The 21,363-nt window shown below is 43.5% G+C and overlaps 1 protein-coding gene across 3 annotated transcripts in view; it reads right to left on the bottom strand.

The window, feature by feature from the left end:
* CRBN (cereblon) overlaps window positions 1–21,363 on the bottom strand; it is a 209,986-nt gene that overhangs the window by 26,778 nt on the left and 161,845 nt on the right. For all 3 annotated transcript variants that reach the window (XM_082848941.1, XM_082848943.1, XM_082848942.1), the window contains exon 3: window positions 1,139–1,262. In XM_082848941.1, the coding sequence (XP_082705067.1) occupies window positions 1,139–1,262 (124 nt within the window). The remainder of the gene's footprint in view (window positions 1–1,138; window positions 1,263–21,363) is intronic.

Here is a 21,363-nt window from a genome sequence, read left to right as displayed (position 1 = left end):
GAGCAAACAGAAACCCAAGTATACAGCATTAGCTCCAATTTTTAATAAAAACCGAATACATGGAGACTGGGCCAATGCATCAATTATTCCAAGGCCGGTTGGGTTGTAGCTGATTTCCTTTTCAACAGTCTTAAGTAGTTTACATATATAATTAACATGTATTGGTCAGAAACAAATACCAGAAATGATGATAACACAGAATACAAAAAGGCCTATGATTGGCAAGTGAGATTGTCAGAATATAAAACAGCTTACTCATTATTACTTTAACAAAAATGAGTCATTATATGGACAAAAAAAAAATACTGCAGAATGCAAAAAGATACATAATTCTGTTGACTGGTAAGGTTCCTGTTTTGGAGGATGGAGAAAAGTTTCCTTAGTATCTTTTCAAGTCATCTTTTCAGCGAAGGAGGAAACTGACAACTCCGTATATGCCATAAAACACCTAAACATGGTGGGGAGGAGAGGGGTGAGAGGACTGCTCTGAAGAAAACAATAGTGAATGCGGTATTTTAAAATATGTTTGTTCCAAAAGTTTGCTCACTGAAAAGTTAAAAGCCGAAAGAAAACCTCGGGAGAGAGGCTGATGAATCCATTCAGAGTCACTCGGCCTTCTGTCCCTGAACACACTCTCGGGCCCTGGTCGAGTCATTTGTGGCCTCAGTTTACCCATTTGCAAAATGAGAATGGGTCAAACAGCATCTCTGATTTGTTCTAATTAACAATGGCTGCAGTATTAATGATAGCATTGCCTTTTATGGTTATATATAACAATTACAGATTATAGGTTAATAACAATTACATAGGATACATTATTGTGATGGGTTAGTAGAATTAAGATGGTCACTATAGACAGGTGAAGGATGAGAGGAGAATGCAGGAGAGGGAGAGAGAACAATGAGAGAAAGGTTGGGCTCGGTGTGTGTGTGTGTGTGTGTGTGTGTGTGTGTGTGTGTGTGTGTGTGTGTGTGTGTGTGTGTGTGTGTGTGTGTGTGTGTGTGTGTGTGAGAGAGAGAGAGAGACAGAGACAGAGACAGAGAGAAAGAGAGACAGAATGGTGATAGCAAGTACACATATATATATATACATTAGCAGTCTTACTATGGTTTATAGAATTGCAAAGAACTGTGCTTACCTGCAGCAGAAGTTTCTTTACATAGCAAACATCTGGCCCCTAAACAAGGAAGCTCTGACCTTCCCGGGTCCTCCCCAGAGGTGGTACCAGCACTGTGCCCTGCACCCCGGGTCAACCAAGAACTCTGTGGGCAAGAAAGGACAGCTGTGAGCCTGGTGGGGTCAGCAGATGTGGCTGGAAAAGCACTCGCTCCTCTTTCTTCCTTTGTGCTCAGCCCCAGGGTCACTGATGCTACCATCTGTGTACCTTTCACTCCCCATTCACCTCCTTTTCCTCGCCTCCATTCACATTCACCATCTGCTCCCGCCTTCATTTCATTACCCTCCCCCCTTCGCTGGAGTCTACCCAGTCTTCCATAGCTTTGTCTTTCAATAGGGGTAACAACAAATGATCACTGAACAAAAACATCTCAGCAAGCAGGTTTCTTGAATTAAGCCCTGGTTATTAAAACCAGAAAGGAAAACATGATCATTCACCATTTATTTTTAATTGGGTAACTTTATCCTGAAATAAGGCATCACACTGAGTGACTTACATTGCTTCTTGTTTGTATGAAATGTATTCATTGATAAGGAGCTCTGCAAACCAGTGGGAAAGGAAACTTATAATTTCATAGATCTTTGTCTTATAGTTCGAGAATTAACTTTAATAGGATATAATTAAGGCTGATATTAGATGAGAGAAAATGCGAATCAAAAAAGCCCCACTGCACTTTTAATTTCTGGCTCTACACTATGTTAGCAGCAAGGGATACACATACTGGGAAGAGACATTTTGGGCTCCCTTCTGGTTTTTGTATCATCTGCAAATAGATTTTTAATGTGTTAAAGAAAACTACCGCCTTGGTCTAAGCAGCCAATGATCTCTTGCCTGGATTACTGCAAGGGCTTCAGTGATGGTTTTCTGGCTTCCACCTTTGGTGCCCACAGCTCATTCTCAACAAAGGAGCCAGAGTCAGACCACGTGACCACCCCGCTCAGAGCCCCTCCTTCCCTCCCCACCTCACTGTAAGCCACCTCCTCCCAGCGGCCTCCACATCCTGCTCTGACCTCCCTTCACTACCGTCCAGGCTCTCCCACTGCTCTGGCCCCTCTGTTACACAACCAGGCAGGGGCTGCTCCCACCTCAGGGCCTTTGCACTGGCTATTCCCTTTGTCTGGAATGTTCTGCCCCCGTGTGGGCATGTGATTTGCTGCCTTACATCTTCCAGGTCTTTGATGAAATGTCCCCCCTTAGGGAGTCTTTCCCAGATTACCCAATATCTAACTGCAATCCCACCCCAGTCTCATCACCCTCTATCCTCCTTCTCTGTTTTATTTTCTTTCAGAGCACTAATCACCTTCTAAAATACTGTGAAGCTTACTTTTTAAAAATATCCTCCCCACTCCAAGAATGTAAACTCAGTGGGGGAAGTCAGAGATCTATGCCCCTTGTGTCTACTCCTGTGTCCCAAGGGCCTGTCACTTAATAAATGCTCAAAAAAATGTTTATAGAATGAAGGAATAAATGAATTGCTCAGTTATGGGAGACATTGCTGATTGACCCAACACCAATTCCTCTCTTCTTCCTGGCCAAGAACCCTCATTTTGTTTGGGGCAATGGTGTGCCCAGCCCCCCAGAGTCCCATTTGCTCTAAGCCCGTCACAGCCCACTCCCCTTCCCTGTGATTTTTTGCAGTTTGTGGCAGCCAGGAGACACAGTTCTTCTGGCTGATGTAACACAGAGAAAGTGGGCTTGGCAGCCATGGGGAACAGCGAAAATGGAAAGTTTTTCCTTCATGATTAAAGGAAGAGATTTCGTTCCTACTCACTCCTGCAGGGATGAAGATTAAACTCCATACTGGTTTGCCCAATAAAACCAGCCAAGCTAGTCCAAACAGCCAAAAAGAGCTTTCGAAGGAAATCATGAACTTCAGAAAAATCAAAGCTAGGTTTACTTGTAGTTATAATGTTATCATTTTTAAATGAAGGGATTAATTCATTCATTTTGGAACTCTGTAAATCTTCTGACTCTTTACCTTTGTGTGCAAAAGCACATGTAAGTGACAGCTTTACCTCGTCCCCAGAGCCCTTTCCCAGTCTTCCAGTGTGACACTTCTGTCTACCACTCGTAAGACAGAGGTCAAAAACTGGTGACCCCCAAGAGAGAATTCGAAGGAAGTGTTTGGTCTTTGTGGTATTTTGAGTTTTTGAATGAACTGACAACATTTAGACATTGAAGGATACACATACAAATATTGATTTCCTTTTGAAAATGGGAACATTTGGCAACTGTAGTTTAGATTCATGTGTGGGAACAATTGCCTTGAAGAAACTGGCAGCTGCCCTTTTAGATGGGGTGGCCCTGCCTGGATCCGCTCGGCATTGTGTTTGCCACCTGTCGTATGGGCACGTATAGGGAGAGTGACACCAACCCTAACTGGTCCACGGCAGCCGTGGTGTGTGTCTAGTGGACCAGAGCACCCACTGCCCCATTCCCCTCTCCAAAGTGTGCCAGTTTGGACAATGAATTATATGCTCCTGAGGAGCTTGGAGCACTGTGCCGGGTCTATGCAGTCTTCAACAACCACTGTGGAGGATTCCAAGTCATGTTTAGCACTCCTTGACTAGAAAGGCTTGGAGTTAGGGATCTTCAATTCTTTGTAGCTCTGCAACATTTTCATGAAGTAGTGCTGTTACTAACTTAAGAGAAAAATCTTTGGAATTAAAATCCTGTTAAGTCTCATGTTCCTAATTTCCAGAAACCATAGCTAGTTTTCAAAACTTGCCCAAGTGGAGAGATCTTTTTAATTTGGGGGGGGGGCGGGCAACCTGAATATCAGGAAAAGTAATACTCTATCGGGGCAATGCATCTCTTCTTTACTTCTCACCTTCAAGCACTGGGTCTGGAAGCCATTGTCACGGGATGTGCATTTTGGCATCTATTATCCTGTAAATCCCAGAGTTAAAAGGGAATGAAAGACGGATCTTGGCTGTTTATGCAGCCCTAGAGGGGAGAGGGCAGGCATAAAACCAGATGTAGAAGGATATTTCATGGCCCTTTCAAAATGCTGACAATTTTATTAACTACTCACTTTCATATTTCAGTAATATGGTGAATCATTTGGGATTCGAAAAAATACCTTTATATACATCTTTGACTGCTACGGTAATATTTTCAGATACACCAGAGCCTATTCAAGTCCAAGCAGGTTGGATTATTTGCAAAAATGATTATTTGTGATGATACTTAATGCTGCACTTTACTGAGACTTCCTGCCATCCCATCCATCTCTGACCTGACAGGTAAAAGAGGGAAGATTGTGCAAGACAGTAAAGTGTTGGGCAATTTATGGTTTTAAACTTGTATACTGTTTTCATGACTCATCCAGGAGCTTTTCCTGACGCCACGGGCTGTTTCCACTGCAGTTAACGGCGTCCAGAGTATCACAGGGAGATGAACGCAAAGCAAGGAGCACAGAGTCCTGGGTTCTAGTCACTACCTTGTTTCCAGCTGTGGTCTTGGCTGGGTCATTTCAGTGTCTCCCCTCCGCAGGCCTTTTAGTCTTAGTCTTGCATGTAACGGTTTACAATGGCCAGGATGTGTGAAGTTTTGCAATTAGAACAAAATCTCAGTGGATTAACACAAGTTTTTCTTTTTTTTCTCCCAAATCAGGTCTGTCTGGGTTTGGTGATTCTCTGAGACGGATCCCCAGTCTAGTCCGCTTCTTCAGCCTTGTGCCATCTCTTTATAGGTATATACGTCTATAATCACCGGTTGCCATGGTATAGAAAAAGGCCTGAAGAATTCAGCACTGCCTCCTAAATGTTCCCGCCTGCTGGTGACACCTGTCCCCTCCACGCATATTGCACTGGCCGAAGTGAATCCAAGCCTGACTTCAAAATACTCTGTACTTTGGTTGCACCAGTAACATCTGCCACAGGGTGGAACCAACTCAGAGCTTTTCCTGTGTGTCTGTGTCTGCATACATGAATGTACATATGTGTACAAACATATAGACACATATACACACATATATTCAGACATATACCCATATATGTTTCAGAATACTTTGCCCAGATAAAATTTACACGGATGCATAAATAAATAAATAAACAAATGAAAGTGGAATGCTTGAGGTCGATGCTTTTAGCTCTCATCACACTTCTACACTTAAGGGGCACCATGGTTCAACAATCCATGGACAGTTCTAAAACGCTGTGACGTGACCCAAGGCCAGGAATTGAGTAACTTCATAAGCTACTAGCTCAAAAATAAGAGACCAGCACGATGACCAGTGCAGACGTAATGAGAATAAACTAGCTCATAACATCTGCGCTATATGAAAAGTCAAGCAACTCAAGAGAGAGATGAGAAGAGAGAAAGGAAAAACCGCTCCGATTAGGGTCTGAATAAATATGATTCCAATGGCGTGAAGAGGATTTGGGTCCCCAAATTCTAGTAAATGCATTCTTACCTACCACTGACTTTAGTTTACCTTTCACGTCAAGAAGAGGCAGAAAAATTTAGATCCTTGGTGTTAACTGGGGAAGGTATGTCACGTGAAGTTATTAATGGATGCATGAGAAATGTGGCTTTCAATGAAAGAAAAATAGAAAGTTGGATAAAACAGTCTAATAATGTGTTCGGTAGAGAAACTAACTGGAAAACCAAGTAGACAGAAAAAGGCTTAGATGATGTGTAAGGCAGCTCCAGAGCTGAGAGCAGAGCCTGGACGTGTTCAGGGACAAAAACCGTTCTAAGGCTCCAGACTCTGAATTACTTGGCTCTTCTTCAACTCAGATTAATAAGCATGTTCACTGCTTGTGTGCTGTGTGCGAGGTGATGTTACAGGAACCAGGGAAACTGACAGCGCGAGGAAACACACAGGAGTGCCTGTCCTCGGGGAGCTTACATCCTACTGGGAAAATGAGGATAATGAGTTAGTTAGAGAAAAAAGATGACTGAAACGTAGTCTCTGCCCTTGGCTGGGTTGTAGTGTGAAGGTGAGGGGCGGGGGAAGCAGCATATAAACAACCTAACAAAGTACCCAGAGCAGCGGCCACATTATACGTTGCTTTTTTTGGTCAAAAGACACTGTATGTAAACCATGACGGTTGCTGGAAGGAGCAGACACATTTCTATAAGGAGTTCAGGGACCTTCTAAGAGGAGAGGGTCCTCACCACTCTTATGAAACCACTGGACTCGGCATTGACACAGGGCTAGTTAGCGTGGCAGTGGCAACACGAAGAAGCTTCTCCTTCAATTGTCCACATTTCAGTGATGACATCAGACCGCTGCATGTGGCTACAGCAACCAGCAGTCGGTAGGCCTTATAGTGTGAGCATGTTAGATCGGCAAGCACTGAAGGGATGTATCACTCGCTCAATTTCCTTCATAAAAATTACTTACAGACTTAATGTTAGCCATCTGAGAGTTTAATAAAAACTAAGGACCCAAGAAGAGGGATCTTATTATGTAAAAGGATTCACCTTCAGTCCTTGCATCTAGAAATTTACCCCATGGAAATAATTCACAGAGCAGACAAAAATTTACACACAAAGATGTTCGAAACAGCATTATTTAAAACATGCAAGGTGGAAACCAAGTCAATGTCCAATATTTTCTGAGTCATTTGATCTCTTCCTTACAAATGGTTTCTCTGCTTGAATGAGTCAGCATCAGTTTCTTTTCGTTACTGAAAATCCTGACTGATATATATGGAACGAAATGGACAAACAAAATAATACACAACCAAAATAAAGAAATATTCTGACATAGTGGTTGCCTCTGAATACTGGGATTCCTCCCTCCCCCCACTGGCTTCTAAAACCTTTCTAGTTTTCCAAGATGTCATGATTACAATAATTTATGAGTAAACATAACTGTAAGTACTGTCATAATTTAAAAAAAATTAAAAGGTGTATTTTTTTTCCCCAAAGGGATCACAATAGTAGTTGAAATAAGACACACATAAATGAGAGCACAAGCCACAATGTGACAAGCGCTATCTAGAAGAACTTCCTGCCGTGGGAGAGTAGTGTATGAAGAATTACTTTACTAGATGGAGTCATACACTGGCCTCGAGGTTCATTGCTATCCAAACAGAAACATATAAAATCCACCTGAGTGGACCAAGTCTTGGGCCCAGCATCATGCTCTTGAGATTGGCCTTGTTTTATTATGAGTTTCCCGTGTGCTTGGGCCTCCTGGCAGCCTGACAGAGCACCTCCTCTAAGTTAGAACACTTAGTTCTGGTTCTGTTACTTGCAGACCAGCAAAAACACATGTTAAATGGTTACTCTGATCCAAAATTGATACGCATGCTATCCTTTCATTGACTCTACAGCAATCTTGAGAGGCAGGTGCTATCATCCCTATTTTTTATGATCACAAGTCACTTTCTCCCATTGAAGTGGGAGGTTCAGGCTGAATAATTTTCTAGGTCCCAATCAGCTTTCATTTTCTATGACTTGGTGAACTGAGATCTTAGCTCACAGTGTGTTCTTAACCTTTATCCTATCCACTTGGTCCTCACCTCTCCACTGCCTAGATCTACCTCCAGATTTGTCCTTTAACTATAGCTTTGGAGCACTATTCTTGCTTCTTTGGACACCCCTCGGCTTCCCCCAAGACAGATGACATGGAGAAGCAAGTCCATGGGGTGGGAAGATGAAGAATGCATGTAGGTTTCTCTAGACTAGTAAAATTAGGTGTGGCCTTGACTCCACTGCAGGCTGCAGGGGTTTTCCTGGATGGATGGTAAATGCATCCCAGGATGAAAGTCTTTTCTTTGGAGACAGTAGACACAAGCACATAGAGATTTTCATTTTGATGCACAAGGAGGACTATTTATTAATGAAGTTTAAAAATAAGGGTAACTAAAACTTGGTTTTCATAAACTAAAATTGGGGTATTATTAGACTTTGCTAAAGACTTTCATTTTCTGTTCTATCAAGAAGTCTGGAAACCACCCAATGCTTTGGCAGTACGGCAAGTATGGCAGCATGAGAACGTGGAAGCATGAGGTGAAGGGGTTCCCAGCACTTTCTGGAAGGGTTCTGGATTACATGGACTGCGTCTGTGCTGTCTCAGTCGGTCTTGGTCCTGGGCTGTTGCTCTCATTGTTTCATGAATTGATGTAATTGAGAAATTATTTGGGGATTTGCCCTTGCTGATCATTATGTTGGTTGACTGAAGCATTTTCAGAGATGTGATTGTTACTGTGTTCACTCCGTCATCTAGCCATCTTGGAGTTCTTTTGTTCTAGAAAGCCAGAACACATAGGATGGACAGAGGTAGGGCTTTTGCACTGCTGTAATGAGTCAAGAGCTAAGAAGTCAGAGAGCCAGCGATCTACAGTCCAGCTTGATGTCTTTTGTGCTTTATCACATGGCTGTTGTACTCTCAGCAGGAGTCTCTCTGTGGTGGCTAAGATGCTTGGGCAGCCACCATATTCCAATCAAGCAAAGTGACTGTTCTGCTTTAAATATATGTCAGGCCTGCCCCTGGAAAAGCAGAGCATCCTGGGATTAGCCAGGCCCTCAGCACAAGCTCTCACTGTGCCAGGCTTGGGCTTAAAAGAGCAGAGTGGTGAAGCTCTTGTTATTCTGAAATAGTCAAGTGTAAATCTTGCTGATGATGGTTTGGCCCAATGCCTTGGGCAGAGATGTAATCAATGAATTTGAAAAGCCATAAGCCTTTTCCTGAAAAAGTATTTCCTACCTCACTCAGCTCAAGGGTCCCTTCATCCAAAAATCTTTCCTGATCGCTCCAAGCAACTATGGCATTTGCCACTTTATTATGAAATTTTATTTTTATCTGTCCCATTATCTGTGGAGTGTCTGCTGAGGACAGAGACCATGCCTCACTCATCTCTGTATGCTCCGTGAATAGCCCAGTGCTGGGATGGGGTTGATAAACAATTGTTGGACCAAATTCAACTTGAAAAAGAACGTGACAGACAGAAAAGTCCAGCCTCTGTCTGTCCTGTCATAGTATGTGCTGTTAGAGGGATGGCTTACAGAGAGAACCCAATGCCACTTGCAGCAACATGGACGGACCTAGAGATTATTATACTAAGTGAAGTTAAGTCACACAGAGAAAGACAAATACCACATGATAGCATTTATATGTAGAATCTAAAAAAAATGAATCAAATGAACTAACTGACAAAACAGAAATGGACCCACAGACACAGAAAACAAACTTCTGATTACCAAAGGGGAGAGGGGCGGAGGAATAAATTAGGAGTCTGGGATTAACATATACACACTACTGTATATAAAATAGATAACCAACAAGGACCTACTGTATAGCACAGGGAACTCTACTCAATATGCTGTAATGACCTATAAGGGAAAAGAATTTGAAAAAGGGTGTATATATATACACACACACACATATATATATATGTATAACTGAATCACTTTGCTGCACACCTGAAGCTAACACAACACTGTAAATCAAATATACGTCAATAAAAAAAGGTAGTATAGGCCTCCAGGCCCCAAGTTAGGACAAAAGAAAGGGGAAACACATGGAAGATAATGATTGTAATAATCTACCTTAGCTGAATGCTTTCTACCTGCCAAGCCCTGGGAGAGAGCTTCCATCCATTATTTCAGTTAATTCTCCCAATAGCCCCAAATGTAGACATTTTTAAGCCCACTAGAAGGGAACCAGAGAGGTTAAGTTTGGTTATTAAGCCTACACAGCATGGAAGCAGCAGAGCTGGTAATTCAAATTCACACCAGTTTGTCTCCAAAAAGAACTTAGTGACTCTAGTTGAAGACCACGAGAGGCATGGTCTGACCACAGGTGGGACACACCCTGTGGGACAAGGGGCAGAGCAGAAGGGAGGCGGGTGTGGTGGAAGCCTTGGCAAATATGAGGGACATGCAGCCCTTAGAAACAGGAGGAAGGGAAGGATGTTGGCGGGAGGGTTGTGGCATATGCTGGGTGCAATAATGATCCTCCAAAGAGCTCCGCAACCCAAGCCCTGGAACCTGTGACTATGTTACCTTATGCGGCAAAAGGGACTTTGCAGATGTGTGAAACTAAGAATCTTGAGATGGAAAATTACCGTAGACTGTGTGGGTGGCTCAGTATCATCACTAGACAAGAAGGATGCAGGAGGGTCAGAGTCAGAGAAGGAGATGTGATGCAGAAGCAGAGGTGCGGTGAGGAGGGACCACGAGCCAACGAACTCAGCGGCCTCTAGAAGCTGGAAAAGGCAAGGAAACAGAGCCTCCCCGGGGCCTCCAGGAGACGCACAGCCAACACCTTGGTTTCAGCTCACTGAGACTGATTTTGGACCTCTGACCTCCAGAACAATAAGACGGTAAATTTGTGTCCTTTGAGGCACCGAGTTTGTGGTACTTTATTACAGTGGTGAAAGGAAACTAACGCAGGGCAGGATGGTGAAGATACGAGGTCCTGAAATGGAGACAAGATTTCTGAGGGCAGGTTGGTTTGGGGTGGGGATGGAGCAGTGTGTGGCTGGGCCAGTGTGTTCAAGGTAAGCCTGGGGTGCTTGTTAAATGCAGATCCCTGGGCCCCGCCTGAGAACCTCCCAATCGGACCGCCCATGCAGTGCCCCCCACAACCTGTGTGTGTTGCTGTGACAGAGGGTGCCTCAAGCTCGAGCCTACCCAGAGAGATAAAAACAAATGAAAGCAGCTGACACGAGAATATTGCTTTGCAATGGCCTTTGTGGAGAGGAAAATTCCGAGCAGATCTAGGATAAAGAGGCTGCTCACTGCCCCCCACCAGCTGTGCTCATGGAGGTCAATTACCCCTTCATGACATCTTTTTTCAACGATGCCCATGTTCCAGTGAACTCTTAGGTGTTGAGGACACACGATGGTGAACAAAACCAGCAACTGCATCCTCCCCGAGAAGCTACATTCTGGTGGGAAAACCACAACAGACTTGGATTTTTTAGACATGCAAGCACATGTCACAAATGATGAATGCTGGAACAGAAAACTCCAGGGAGCTGTGAGCCTCTCACGGGAGGAGCTGGCCTGTCTGGGGAGGGAAGCCCCAAACCCCTTCCTCGGGAAGTGATCCCTGAAGCGTGCGCAAGGGCCAACTACGGGGGTGGGGGGGACACGGTGTCTGTGGGGTAGGAGACAGCATAGCGGGAAGAACATACGTAAAAGCCCTGAGGCAGGAGGGACCCAGCGGGCTGGAGGACAGGGCGTGAAGGTGAAGGTGGCTGAGGTGAGGCTGCAGGGAGAGCACACCCTGAGGACCACACTAAGAATTTTCCCCTTCCCCAGAGCAGGGAGTCACGCCATCAGGTTTGGCAATTAGCATTTGGCTGCCAGGTGGAGAATCTGAGGGCGTGGGGAGGGGAGGGCGAGGAGACGCCTGAGAGCCAGAGGCTGCCCAGTGAGACTTGGCTCCCCCAACTAATTCGACAAGAGGGCTGCACAGATTCAGCTTTTAAAGGAAGTCAGATTTTTAGCTCACCCTACACTTCAGCCGGATGATAAATGAACAAGCGAGCTCTCACAGTTTCTCCAAATCTCAGCATGTGGACGCAGCGTCCACAATGAGGAAAGTGCAGTGGCTGTGTCTATAGGTGCTTCAACTGCATTCAGACAATTGTGTATAGGAAGGGAATAAACCGGACAGTTTTCCTATTGGTTACGGCTTTGGGAGCAGCATGGGTCTAGGTTTCGACTGTAGAAAAGGCAAAGGACCGTTCTCACCCAAAGACAGTTACCATCTGCAAGAACAAAGTACAGAAATCAAAGCGGCAGTCAGTAAAAGTAGCTTCAAGCACATGCGTAGAATCTGTGGTATTTTTCACCACAGTGACAAGGACGCCTGAAAGACCAGCTGAAAGAAGATGAGGACTTCAAAAAAAGGTAAAGAAGGAAAGATATTGATGTCACCTGCCATATTTTTATGAGCTAATATGACCAGAAAATACTGATGACTGTAGAAGTTCCCTGGAGTCAGGAGACTGTTATGAATTTTCCTGTCTCATTTACCATAATCCTGTACAGTTTTACAGTAAAGCCTCTATTTTTGGATTGGAGCATGAAGATAAAAATGAGTTAGATGGATCCGAATTGTTATCTGTTCTCCCTGGCACCTCCTGGCTGGATGACCTTGGGCAGGTTACTTAAACTCTCTTGCCTTTATTTTCTCATCGTTTCAGTAGGAATAGTGAGAGTGCTCATCCTAATGGGCTGATGTGAGATGAGGTGTGATGATGTGGTGAAGCTTTACAGCAAGCGGGTACACGGCAAACACGTGCTTAGCTTAGCTATTTTAACTACTAAAGGTTAGCTATATTGAACTGCTACACATCTCAAGCCTATCAAGCCCGTTGTTGTTCCCCACTCTTTGCCTTCGTGCTCTCATGATAAGCATTAAGCTCTCTGTCTCTCAGCTCCGACCCCCTTCTCTATTTGCGGTGATGGGGCCCGACATGGCCCACCAGGCTCGGCTTGGACAGCCGCCGGTAGGGGGCGCTAGCGGGATACTGCGAGGCTGGAGCAGTTGGGCACCGAGCCTTCCTGCCTGCTTCCTGTTCCCAAGGCACCAAGCACTTCATTGCAACAGTGTGACTTTGCTCCCAGAGCAGCAATCAAATCCAGTTTGGAGCTTTTCCAGCACTCTTGCGTCCCGTCTCAGAGACCCAGCACCAGGTGGCTGTGCCTCTTCCTCAGAGACCCAAATTCCTGCTCAGCAGGCTGGGCGGGAGACCCTTCTCAGGGTTTCTGAGTTTAATAGTGTCAACATTTCCCTGTGCTCCCCTGGTCCTGGGAGGCAGGTCGGGGCACCTTTTTCTGGCAGTTGCTACCTCCGCGAGACCTTGGTGTTTTCTTTCGGTCTGATATTCCGTTACAGAGATGGCAGTTTTGTATCTAGCTAATAATTCTTTGTATTAAACTCTCTCCTTGCAAGTAACCGGAGGTGGTTTATGTCTCCTGGCTGGACCCTGACGGAAGCACTCTTGTGGTGTCTTTTGATGAAAAGAACTTCTTACTTTGAATATAATCCAACTTATATTACCAACTTATCAACTGTCTTTTGATGAAAAGAACTTCTTACTTTGAATATAATCCAACTTATATTACCAACTTATCAACTGTCTTTTGATGAAAAGAACTTCTTACTTTGAATATAATCCAACTTATCAAAGAACTTGTACAATTCTTTTGTAAAAAGTCCAGAAGAAAAATGAGCAAAACATTTGAACATGTACTTTCCCAAAGACGATATCCGAACGCCCAACAAACATGAGAACTCGTTTGACTTTCTTAGTAATTTAGGAAAATGCAAATTAAAACTCTAGGGGACCTACAAGACTGATTACTATTAAATATATGAAGAATACCAAATCTTCATGAGGATGTGGAACAATGGGGACTCTCCAACACGACAGGCAGGAGTATAAATTGGTTCCAGCCACTCTGGCAAACGTTGTGGAAGCGCTTACAAAATGCTCACACGTGTGACCCAGCTATTACATCGCAGGGATGTCCCCGGTAGAGATGCATGTACAAGAACCTTCATAGAAATATTTTCGGGGACAAATCCCATCTGGAAGTAACACAAATATCCTCCAAACACAGGATGGATAAAGAAATTGAAGTCTATTTATATAGGGTGATACTATACAGTAACAGAAATTGGACGAACTATAGCTATATAGAACAAGAATAATTCTAGCAAAACTATTGTTGAGCAAAAGAAGACAGAAAACAAAAAATGTAATGTGATTCCATCGATATAAGTTCAAAAACTGAAAAAAATATTTGGTGTTGGAAGTCAGGATAGTTGCCACCCTTGGGGCTGATGTGAGGCGTATGGATGGGGAGGAAAATACAGGGGTTTCTGGGTTGGTAATGTTCTATTTCTTGAGCCATGCCTTTTGATTTGGGAGGTGGGCTCTACTTCAGTAAAAGATTAAAATATTTACAACCTGAAGTTTCCCATCTTTACTGGGTATTTAGTTTGAAAAATTACCAGCTTCTCCCTTACCATGCTTTAGCTTGCTTTAGAGAGTCATCTCTATCTTGGGGTTCTTGGAATCCCCCGAAGATCTAGAAGACAAAACAAAGTTGCTCTAACCATTGGTTGTGGTGCCAGATATCGTGTACTAAGAGAACACTCCTTCAGAGCAGAGTTTTACTTGGTTTCAAATCTCCAAGACTGACTGCCCTGTCTGCCTCAAGTAAGTGCTCAGTAAATGTCTCTTGAATGGATGCTGGGGGACTTCGGCCTGGAATGTCTCATTACTATTCTCACCACTCTAATACAGTACCTTGCATAAAAAAGGCATCCAAACAGATATACTGAGTGTAGAAAAATGAATTTTGAAAGCATGATTATAAACTACATGGTGCTCACTGAAAGATCAAATTCTTTTGAACTTTTCCATAAACTGTCACCAATTTCCTAGGTAATGTACATCACCGTCCAAATATATTTTTCTGATTTGTTGTGGGTTTTTTTTTCCCTGCCAAAGTTTTTAGACACCCAAGACACTGTTATTTGATTTCCTATTTTCTAGAAGTCACGAGGTGACATTACAGAGGTGGCCCGTCCTGCTCAGCCGCAGACCAGCTGGCTGACTGTCACCCGTCCTTTGAGCTATGCTTGGCCTCAGGTTATTCATCTTTTGTTTTTAGTTTCTAATTTCAGAAAGTATCTTTCTTTTTTTTAACATCTTGATTGGAGTATAATTGTTTTACAATGGTGTGTTAGTTTCTGCTTTATAACAAAGTGAATCAGTTATACATATACATATGTTCCCATATCTCCTCCCTCTTGCATCTCCCTCCCTCCCACCCTCCCTATCCCACCCCTCCAGGTGGTAACAGAGCACCGAGCTGATCTCCCTGTGCTATGTGGCTGCTTCCCACTAGCTATCTACCTTACGTTTGGTAGTGTATATATGTCCATGCCACTCACTCATTTTGTCACAGCTTACCCTTCCCCCTCCCCATATCCTCAAGTCCATTCTCTAGTAGGTCTGTGTCTTTATTCCCGTCTTACTCCTAGGTTCTACATGACATTTTTTTTCTTAAATTCCGTATATATGTGTTAGCATACGGTATCTGTCTTTCTCTTTCTGACTTACTTCACTCTGTATGACAGACTCTAGGTCCATCCACCTCACTACAAATAACTCAATTTCGTTTCTTTTTATGGCTGAGTAATATTCCATTGTATATATGTGCCACATCTTCTTTATCCATTCATCTGTCGATGGACACTTAGGTTGCTTCCATGTCCTGGCTATTGTAAATAGAGCTGCAATGAACATTTTGGTACATGACTCTTTTTGAATTATGGTTTTCTCAGGGTATATGCCCAGTATGGGATTGCTGGGTCATATGGTAATTCTATTTTTACTTTTTTAAGGACGCTCCATGCTGTTCTCCATAGTGGCTGTATCAATTTACATTCCCACCAACAGGACAAGAGGGTTCCCTTTTCTCCACACCCTCTCCAGCATTTATTGTTTCTAGATTTTTTGATGATGGCCATTCTGACCAGTGTGAGATGATATCTCATTGTAGTTTTGATTTGCATTTCTCTAATGATTAATGATGTTAAGCATTCTTTCATGTGTTTGTTGGCAATCTTCTTTGGAGAAATGTCTATTTAGGTCTTCTGCCCATTTTTGGATTGGGTTGTTTGTTATTGAGCTGCATGAGCTGCTTGTAAATTTTGGACTTGTTAACGACAGAACATATGTGCTCTGCCAGTGACTATTCTTTCCTCCTGGCCAGGGCAGAGATTGCTAATGATCACATAACACTCGTCCATTGAGCCCCAGTAGCCAAAGAGTTCTTCTCAGCATGGCATACCAGAGCCATACCAATCAATTGTAGTTGGCAACTATACAAAACCTAGTTATCAACCCTCACCTGAATGACATAAAGTCCTGTTCACTTCCAAAGTTCTATGGTTCCATGACCTATAAAAGGCAATATTCTCTGCAATGACTCCAAGGCACTGCATGATTTTAAAGTGCATTCAGAACGATCAAAGTAAGATAACATGTTATTACTCACAGTTTCAAAGTTAAGAGTATTTTGTGGCATTATCAATCATTACAAATGGATAATCCACATACAGTACTCATTGAACGCAACTCGTCTTACATATGCATTTCACGTCTAGGATGAGATCTGAAACTAGCACAGGGACACCCATCAAGTATCAGAGTAGAATGCAGATACCCCAATTCTGAAATCCTCCCCAGTCCCTTAAGCATTAACAGTAAAATGAATTTTCCTAAAATGGTAGCACTTGACAGGTAAGCATTTTGGGTGCCTCTTCATTCAGGGAGTGAACTTAGAGAAATCAGGAATAAAGATCTGAGCAATCTGAGCAGAGGCTTGAGGTTTGACGTATCTGAATAACATCTTCAAATTAGGTTTCACATCAAATTCAAGTTTATCTAATGACTCTGGATGGACATCTACTGTTAAGTATATTAAGCTGAGTGTCTGGATAATCACTGTGTAATAGCACGGCTCACACAGTGCTACCTAGATGAGAGGAGAGTGAGTGAGGAATCTGTGGTTTTCCCAAACACTGTGGTGATTAGAGTATCAAATCACTGGCGAGTAACGAGTGCTTTCCATTCCAGTCTTCTTGCAAAAGCTGTGTCCTCAGCCTCGAAGTGGAATGCCTTTTATTCATTCACCCAAGAGTTGGGATTACAAGTCCATTTTTTTCCCCTCTATCGGAGAACATGACTTCTGACCTCAAGAGACACAGTTCTCAGACTGACAAGGTAGTACATGGGCTGAAACTAAAACCACTTTTCATGATGCTTCAAGAGTCTTCACTCACAGAAAAGCATCCTGTAGGTTCCAGTGAGCAGAGGGCATGAGCAAGTGCCTGGGGGTTGATGAATGGGGCTGAAATGCTGGCTCTGCCACTAGGATGCAGCCCTTAACCTCTGGAGTCTGTTTCCATGTGCCTGATTCGAGGAATGAACTAGACACTCCTAAGGTTTCTTCCAGCTCTATCATCCTAAATGGTGATCATTAATGCTAGTTAAGGGATCAAACAAACTAGTGATGATATCCACATTTCCAGATAATTTAGGCCACAGTAGATTGTAAACCACGTTAAAGCAGAGATTCTGTTTATTATTTGGAGATGTGTCTGCCAGTCTCTAGTCAGCCTGAGCTGACAGCTTGTGTGTCAGCTCGTACATCCAGCTGCCTCGCCTTCCACGGCTGTCCCCTCAAATCAGGGTCAGTTTCCTGGTTTGGGGAGCAAGACCTCAAAACGTGAGGTTTTGAGGTAGGCTCAGGCAATGCGGATTCTAAGGTAGGCTGAGGCAAGGTAGGCTCAGGCAATGCGGATTCTAAGGTAGGCTGAGGCAAGGTAGGCTCAGGCAATGCGGATTCTAAGGTAGGCTGAGGCAAGGTAGGCTCAGGCAATGCGGATTCTAAGGTAGGCTGAGGCAAGGTAGGCTCAGGCAATGCGGATTCTAAGATACTGTGATAAACGTTTACTCTCCAATCCTGCTTTCTTCTCATTGATGAGAACGTCTGCTGTAGCAGGAAGAGTACTTCAGGTTTTGTTTTGGAGCAGTTCCTGATCCTTTGAGCCTCAGTTTAGTTCCCTGCAGGTGAAGGAGGCGGCCTGGGAGATCGTGACGGTCCCCTTCTGTTCTATCATTTCACATGTATCTGGATGCTACTTTTGGCTTCCAAGTTCCTCAGACCCAGACTCATTACGTTTATGATGCAGAGCTACGTGATAGAGGCTAGCTGCCTCAGAAGGTCCTTTTACTATTTGTACTGGGTGTACCCACTGCAACTGGCTTAGCCTGAGTGGCATTTGTTATGAGTTATCAAGTGTGTTTTTAGACCATTCAATGGTTTTCCTAGGGGTGCTGAAAAATCACTCTAGCTGAATATATTGGTGTATGTACATATACATACACATATATGTATACACACACACACACACACACTTCAAAGGAATTCCTTAGAGACCGAGGTCAAAACGTCTAAAAGTGAGGATCCTGATGAGTTTGAGGCCAGGCCAATGACCCTCACGAGTCCTCTCCCAGGAGGTCCTGGTTTTCCCACCCAATGAGCTATGGAAAGTACCAAACTCCTGACTAGTACTTAGATTCTTCGGGCATACTTGTTAGTTTTCTATTTCTGCCACAATAAATCACTACAAACGTGGCAGCTTAAACGATACAGGTTTATTATTTTACAGCTCTGTAAGTCAGAAGTCCACTTCGGGTCTGGCTGGGCTGCATTCCTCTCCGGAAACTCTAGGGAAGGCTTGAACCTTGCCTTTCGCAGCTTCTGAAGGCGGCATGTGCTCCCTGGCCCCGGGCTCCCTTCCTCTGTCTTTAGAGCCACCAGTGACCTCTCTGACCCCCCTTCCATCATCACATCTCTCTTTCTGATCACAGTCAGGGAAGGTTCTCTGAGTTTGAGGACTCGCGATTAGACGCAGCCTACCTGGATGATTCCTGTTAACCTCCCCACCTCAAGGTCCTTAACCTAATCACATTTGCAAAATACCTTTTTCCACGTAAGAGAGCACAGTTTTGGGGATCACAGACATCTTTAGGGGGCATAATTCCGCCTCCCCCAATATACTCAGTGGAGGCCTTCAGGAAAGTCTGTTTTTTGCTCCCAAGGATGAGGTATGGGGGGAAATCCAAAGCCTCGAAGTGATTCTAAAAAACATGTACAGCCAACACGGCCTTGGAGACCATCTGGTGAAACCTCTCACTTTACTGGTGAGGAACCTGGGGCCAGACAGGGGCGTTACTTGCTCAAGGTCACACGATGATTACAGAAGAGGGGCTGTCGGTGGAATCCAGCTGTTCTGGCTCACAGCCTACCCTGTTTCCACTGCCCCCCTGTAGCCCTTCTGACGGGACTCTCATGGCAGACGAGCATTTTGTTTTTATAAAACCACCGATGGGAGGCTTTGTTCTACTTGGAAGAAGAGTTTTGAGTGAGAACAGGAATTTGTTAAAAGGTTTGTTATGAAATGTCACGATGGTTTGCCATTTTACAAAAATATCATTTTTAATCCCAAGTGACAAAATTACTCTGTTTCTAAAGAGAGATGGTATTTAAATAAAGGTCACAGAAAATCAGGGGGCAAATGCAGCATATGATGTATCAGAAATTTAAAGAGAAGTTCAAAGGATCCGTGGGAACCTTAGAAATTTCACCATTCTCTCTTCTACTCTGGTGCACCCTGTCTTTAAGTTCCTGAATATACAAAATCTTGCATCATTCCATCCAGCATCCCACCCATCCACCCATCCCTCATCCCCACCCTACAAGCTATCCACTGCATACCGACCATGTGCCAGGGGTGCTTGGGAAACAGTGTTGAAGAAGACAGAGGCCACACACTCCTAGGGCTGAGAGTAGTAAACAGCGGTGTCCCAAGGTGTGTTCTATGCCTCACCTGGTTACCAGACTCCTGGCTCCTACACATCTATAGACATAGAAGGAGCTGGACCCAGGACTCTGCATTTTAGCAAGCTTCCCAGGTGATTTTAATAAACATTAAGTTTTGGATCCTACTGCTGTAAATAACAATAATTCAGCTGGTAGAGCCCCACTTCCATACTCTCTCCAGGGTTCACTGGGATCCCCAGCAAGCGTTGAGCAGGCAGGAGGAGGAAGAAGGGCCAACCAGAGCACATCCCCTCCCCTAAACATGAGCCAGACTTTACTACGGTGGTTAATTCCTCTGCACCCCATTTTCCTTTGGGAGGTTCTTGAACTTTCAGTAAAGTGGATAATGCCCCTAGAAGGATTTTCGGGAACCTACAAGATTGCTCTCTAAATTGAATGTACTAAACTGAACATGAAATCTGCACCGTGTCCACCTCAAATCCACGTGCAATTCAGTTATCTTTCCACCATTTCTTCTGCCGCTCAAGTAGGTTTGCATGATAAGAATATGTATGTCAGGAAACAGTTGGCATTTGTCAGACGTCAAAGTACAAGTGTAGTACTATGATTGAAAATGAATGCTTCATATGACATGACTAAGTTCATGTCCAAGAAAGCAGAGCCCGAGCACTTTGCTTCCAATGCACTGACACCTACAAGCTTAGCGAGTTATGAAGTTCACAATGGTGGGGCTTAAGTCACTTATCTAAACGTCACTTAACAACCCAGTGGAATCTGGCAAACATCGAAATGTGTATTTCCAGCTGTTCTTTGACTTGACTGTTGATTCTGAAAGGCACCAGCTTACTGCTAAAGACCGCAGCCTAAATAAGGGGGCTTTTAAAACGAATGCCACCCCACTGAAAAACGGATGCATGCTAGCAGTTTTACTGTCAGAAGCATGGCCTCAAAAACTGCAGTTTCTGAAACTACCGGGGATATATCCATACCACTTTGACTGAATTTCTTGAAAAATGTTAGTCTACTTAACTCAGAGAGAGTTTTCTACTTTGGTTGTTCATATAAGTGCTTTTCTTAAATTTCAGGTTTTATTATGAAGTATTTTTAGTTCAACTAAATTCACTGACAAATATTTGTTGAGTGTCTACTAAAAGCACTGCGGGTACAAGGGTGAAAACCACAAAAGCAACCCCTAATCTTGTGAAATTTACTTCATTTTAAAAGCAATGCTGGAGGAAAAAGCAAATAAAAATAATAGGAAATTATAAAAAATAAATCTGAAAGAAATAATAAGGGGCTGAAGTAGAGAAGGATGAGGGTTGAGGGGGGCCCCCTTGAGTTTGGGTGGAAAATAAAAGCCTTCCCAGCTGTCATCACAGACCTGGACAATTTCTCAAGCTTTGTTTATGGGTAAGAACCTGATAGTTTAGTATCTATTAAATTTTTAATTGCCCTTCATTTCATAACAAATATTTTACAACAAGCATCTAGTTAATTTTCACTTTGAATTCTAGTTAATATTCATGGTATCAGAATTGGTATCTAATGATTGAAGGTAATGAGAAATCATGATATTGATATTTTTCAAATTTGTTGTTCATCTTTCAAAGCGAAATTTAGGCCAGGTGCACCAATACCCATTTGCCACCAGATGGCGCAGTTGACACTTACAGAGAGTGCAGAGGGGGAAATTGGATCTCTCGCTCGCGCTTTCTCGCGCACACACACTCTTTCTACTTAATGAATAAAGAAACGAAAGCAGATGGGAAAAGAAAGGCATTAAAAATTGCTCAACTAAGTTTTTAAAAGTGGAAAAATTTCCCCTAACCTTGCCTGTGAAA

This window comes from Leucopleurus acutus (genome assembly GCF_964270905.1).
Source record: "Leucopleurus acutus genome assembly, chromosome: 10".
Taxonomy (NCBI): Eukaryota; Metazoa; Chordata; class Mammalia; order Artiodactyla; family Delphinidae; genus Leucopleurus; species Leucopleurus acutus.
The sequence above is the reverse complement of the archived record's forward strand: the minus strand, read 5'-3'. Positions and strand labels throughout refer to the sequence as shown.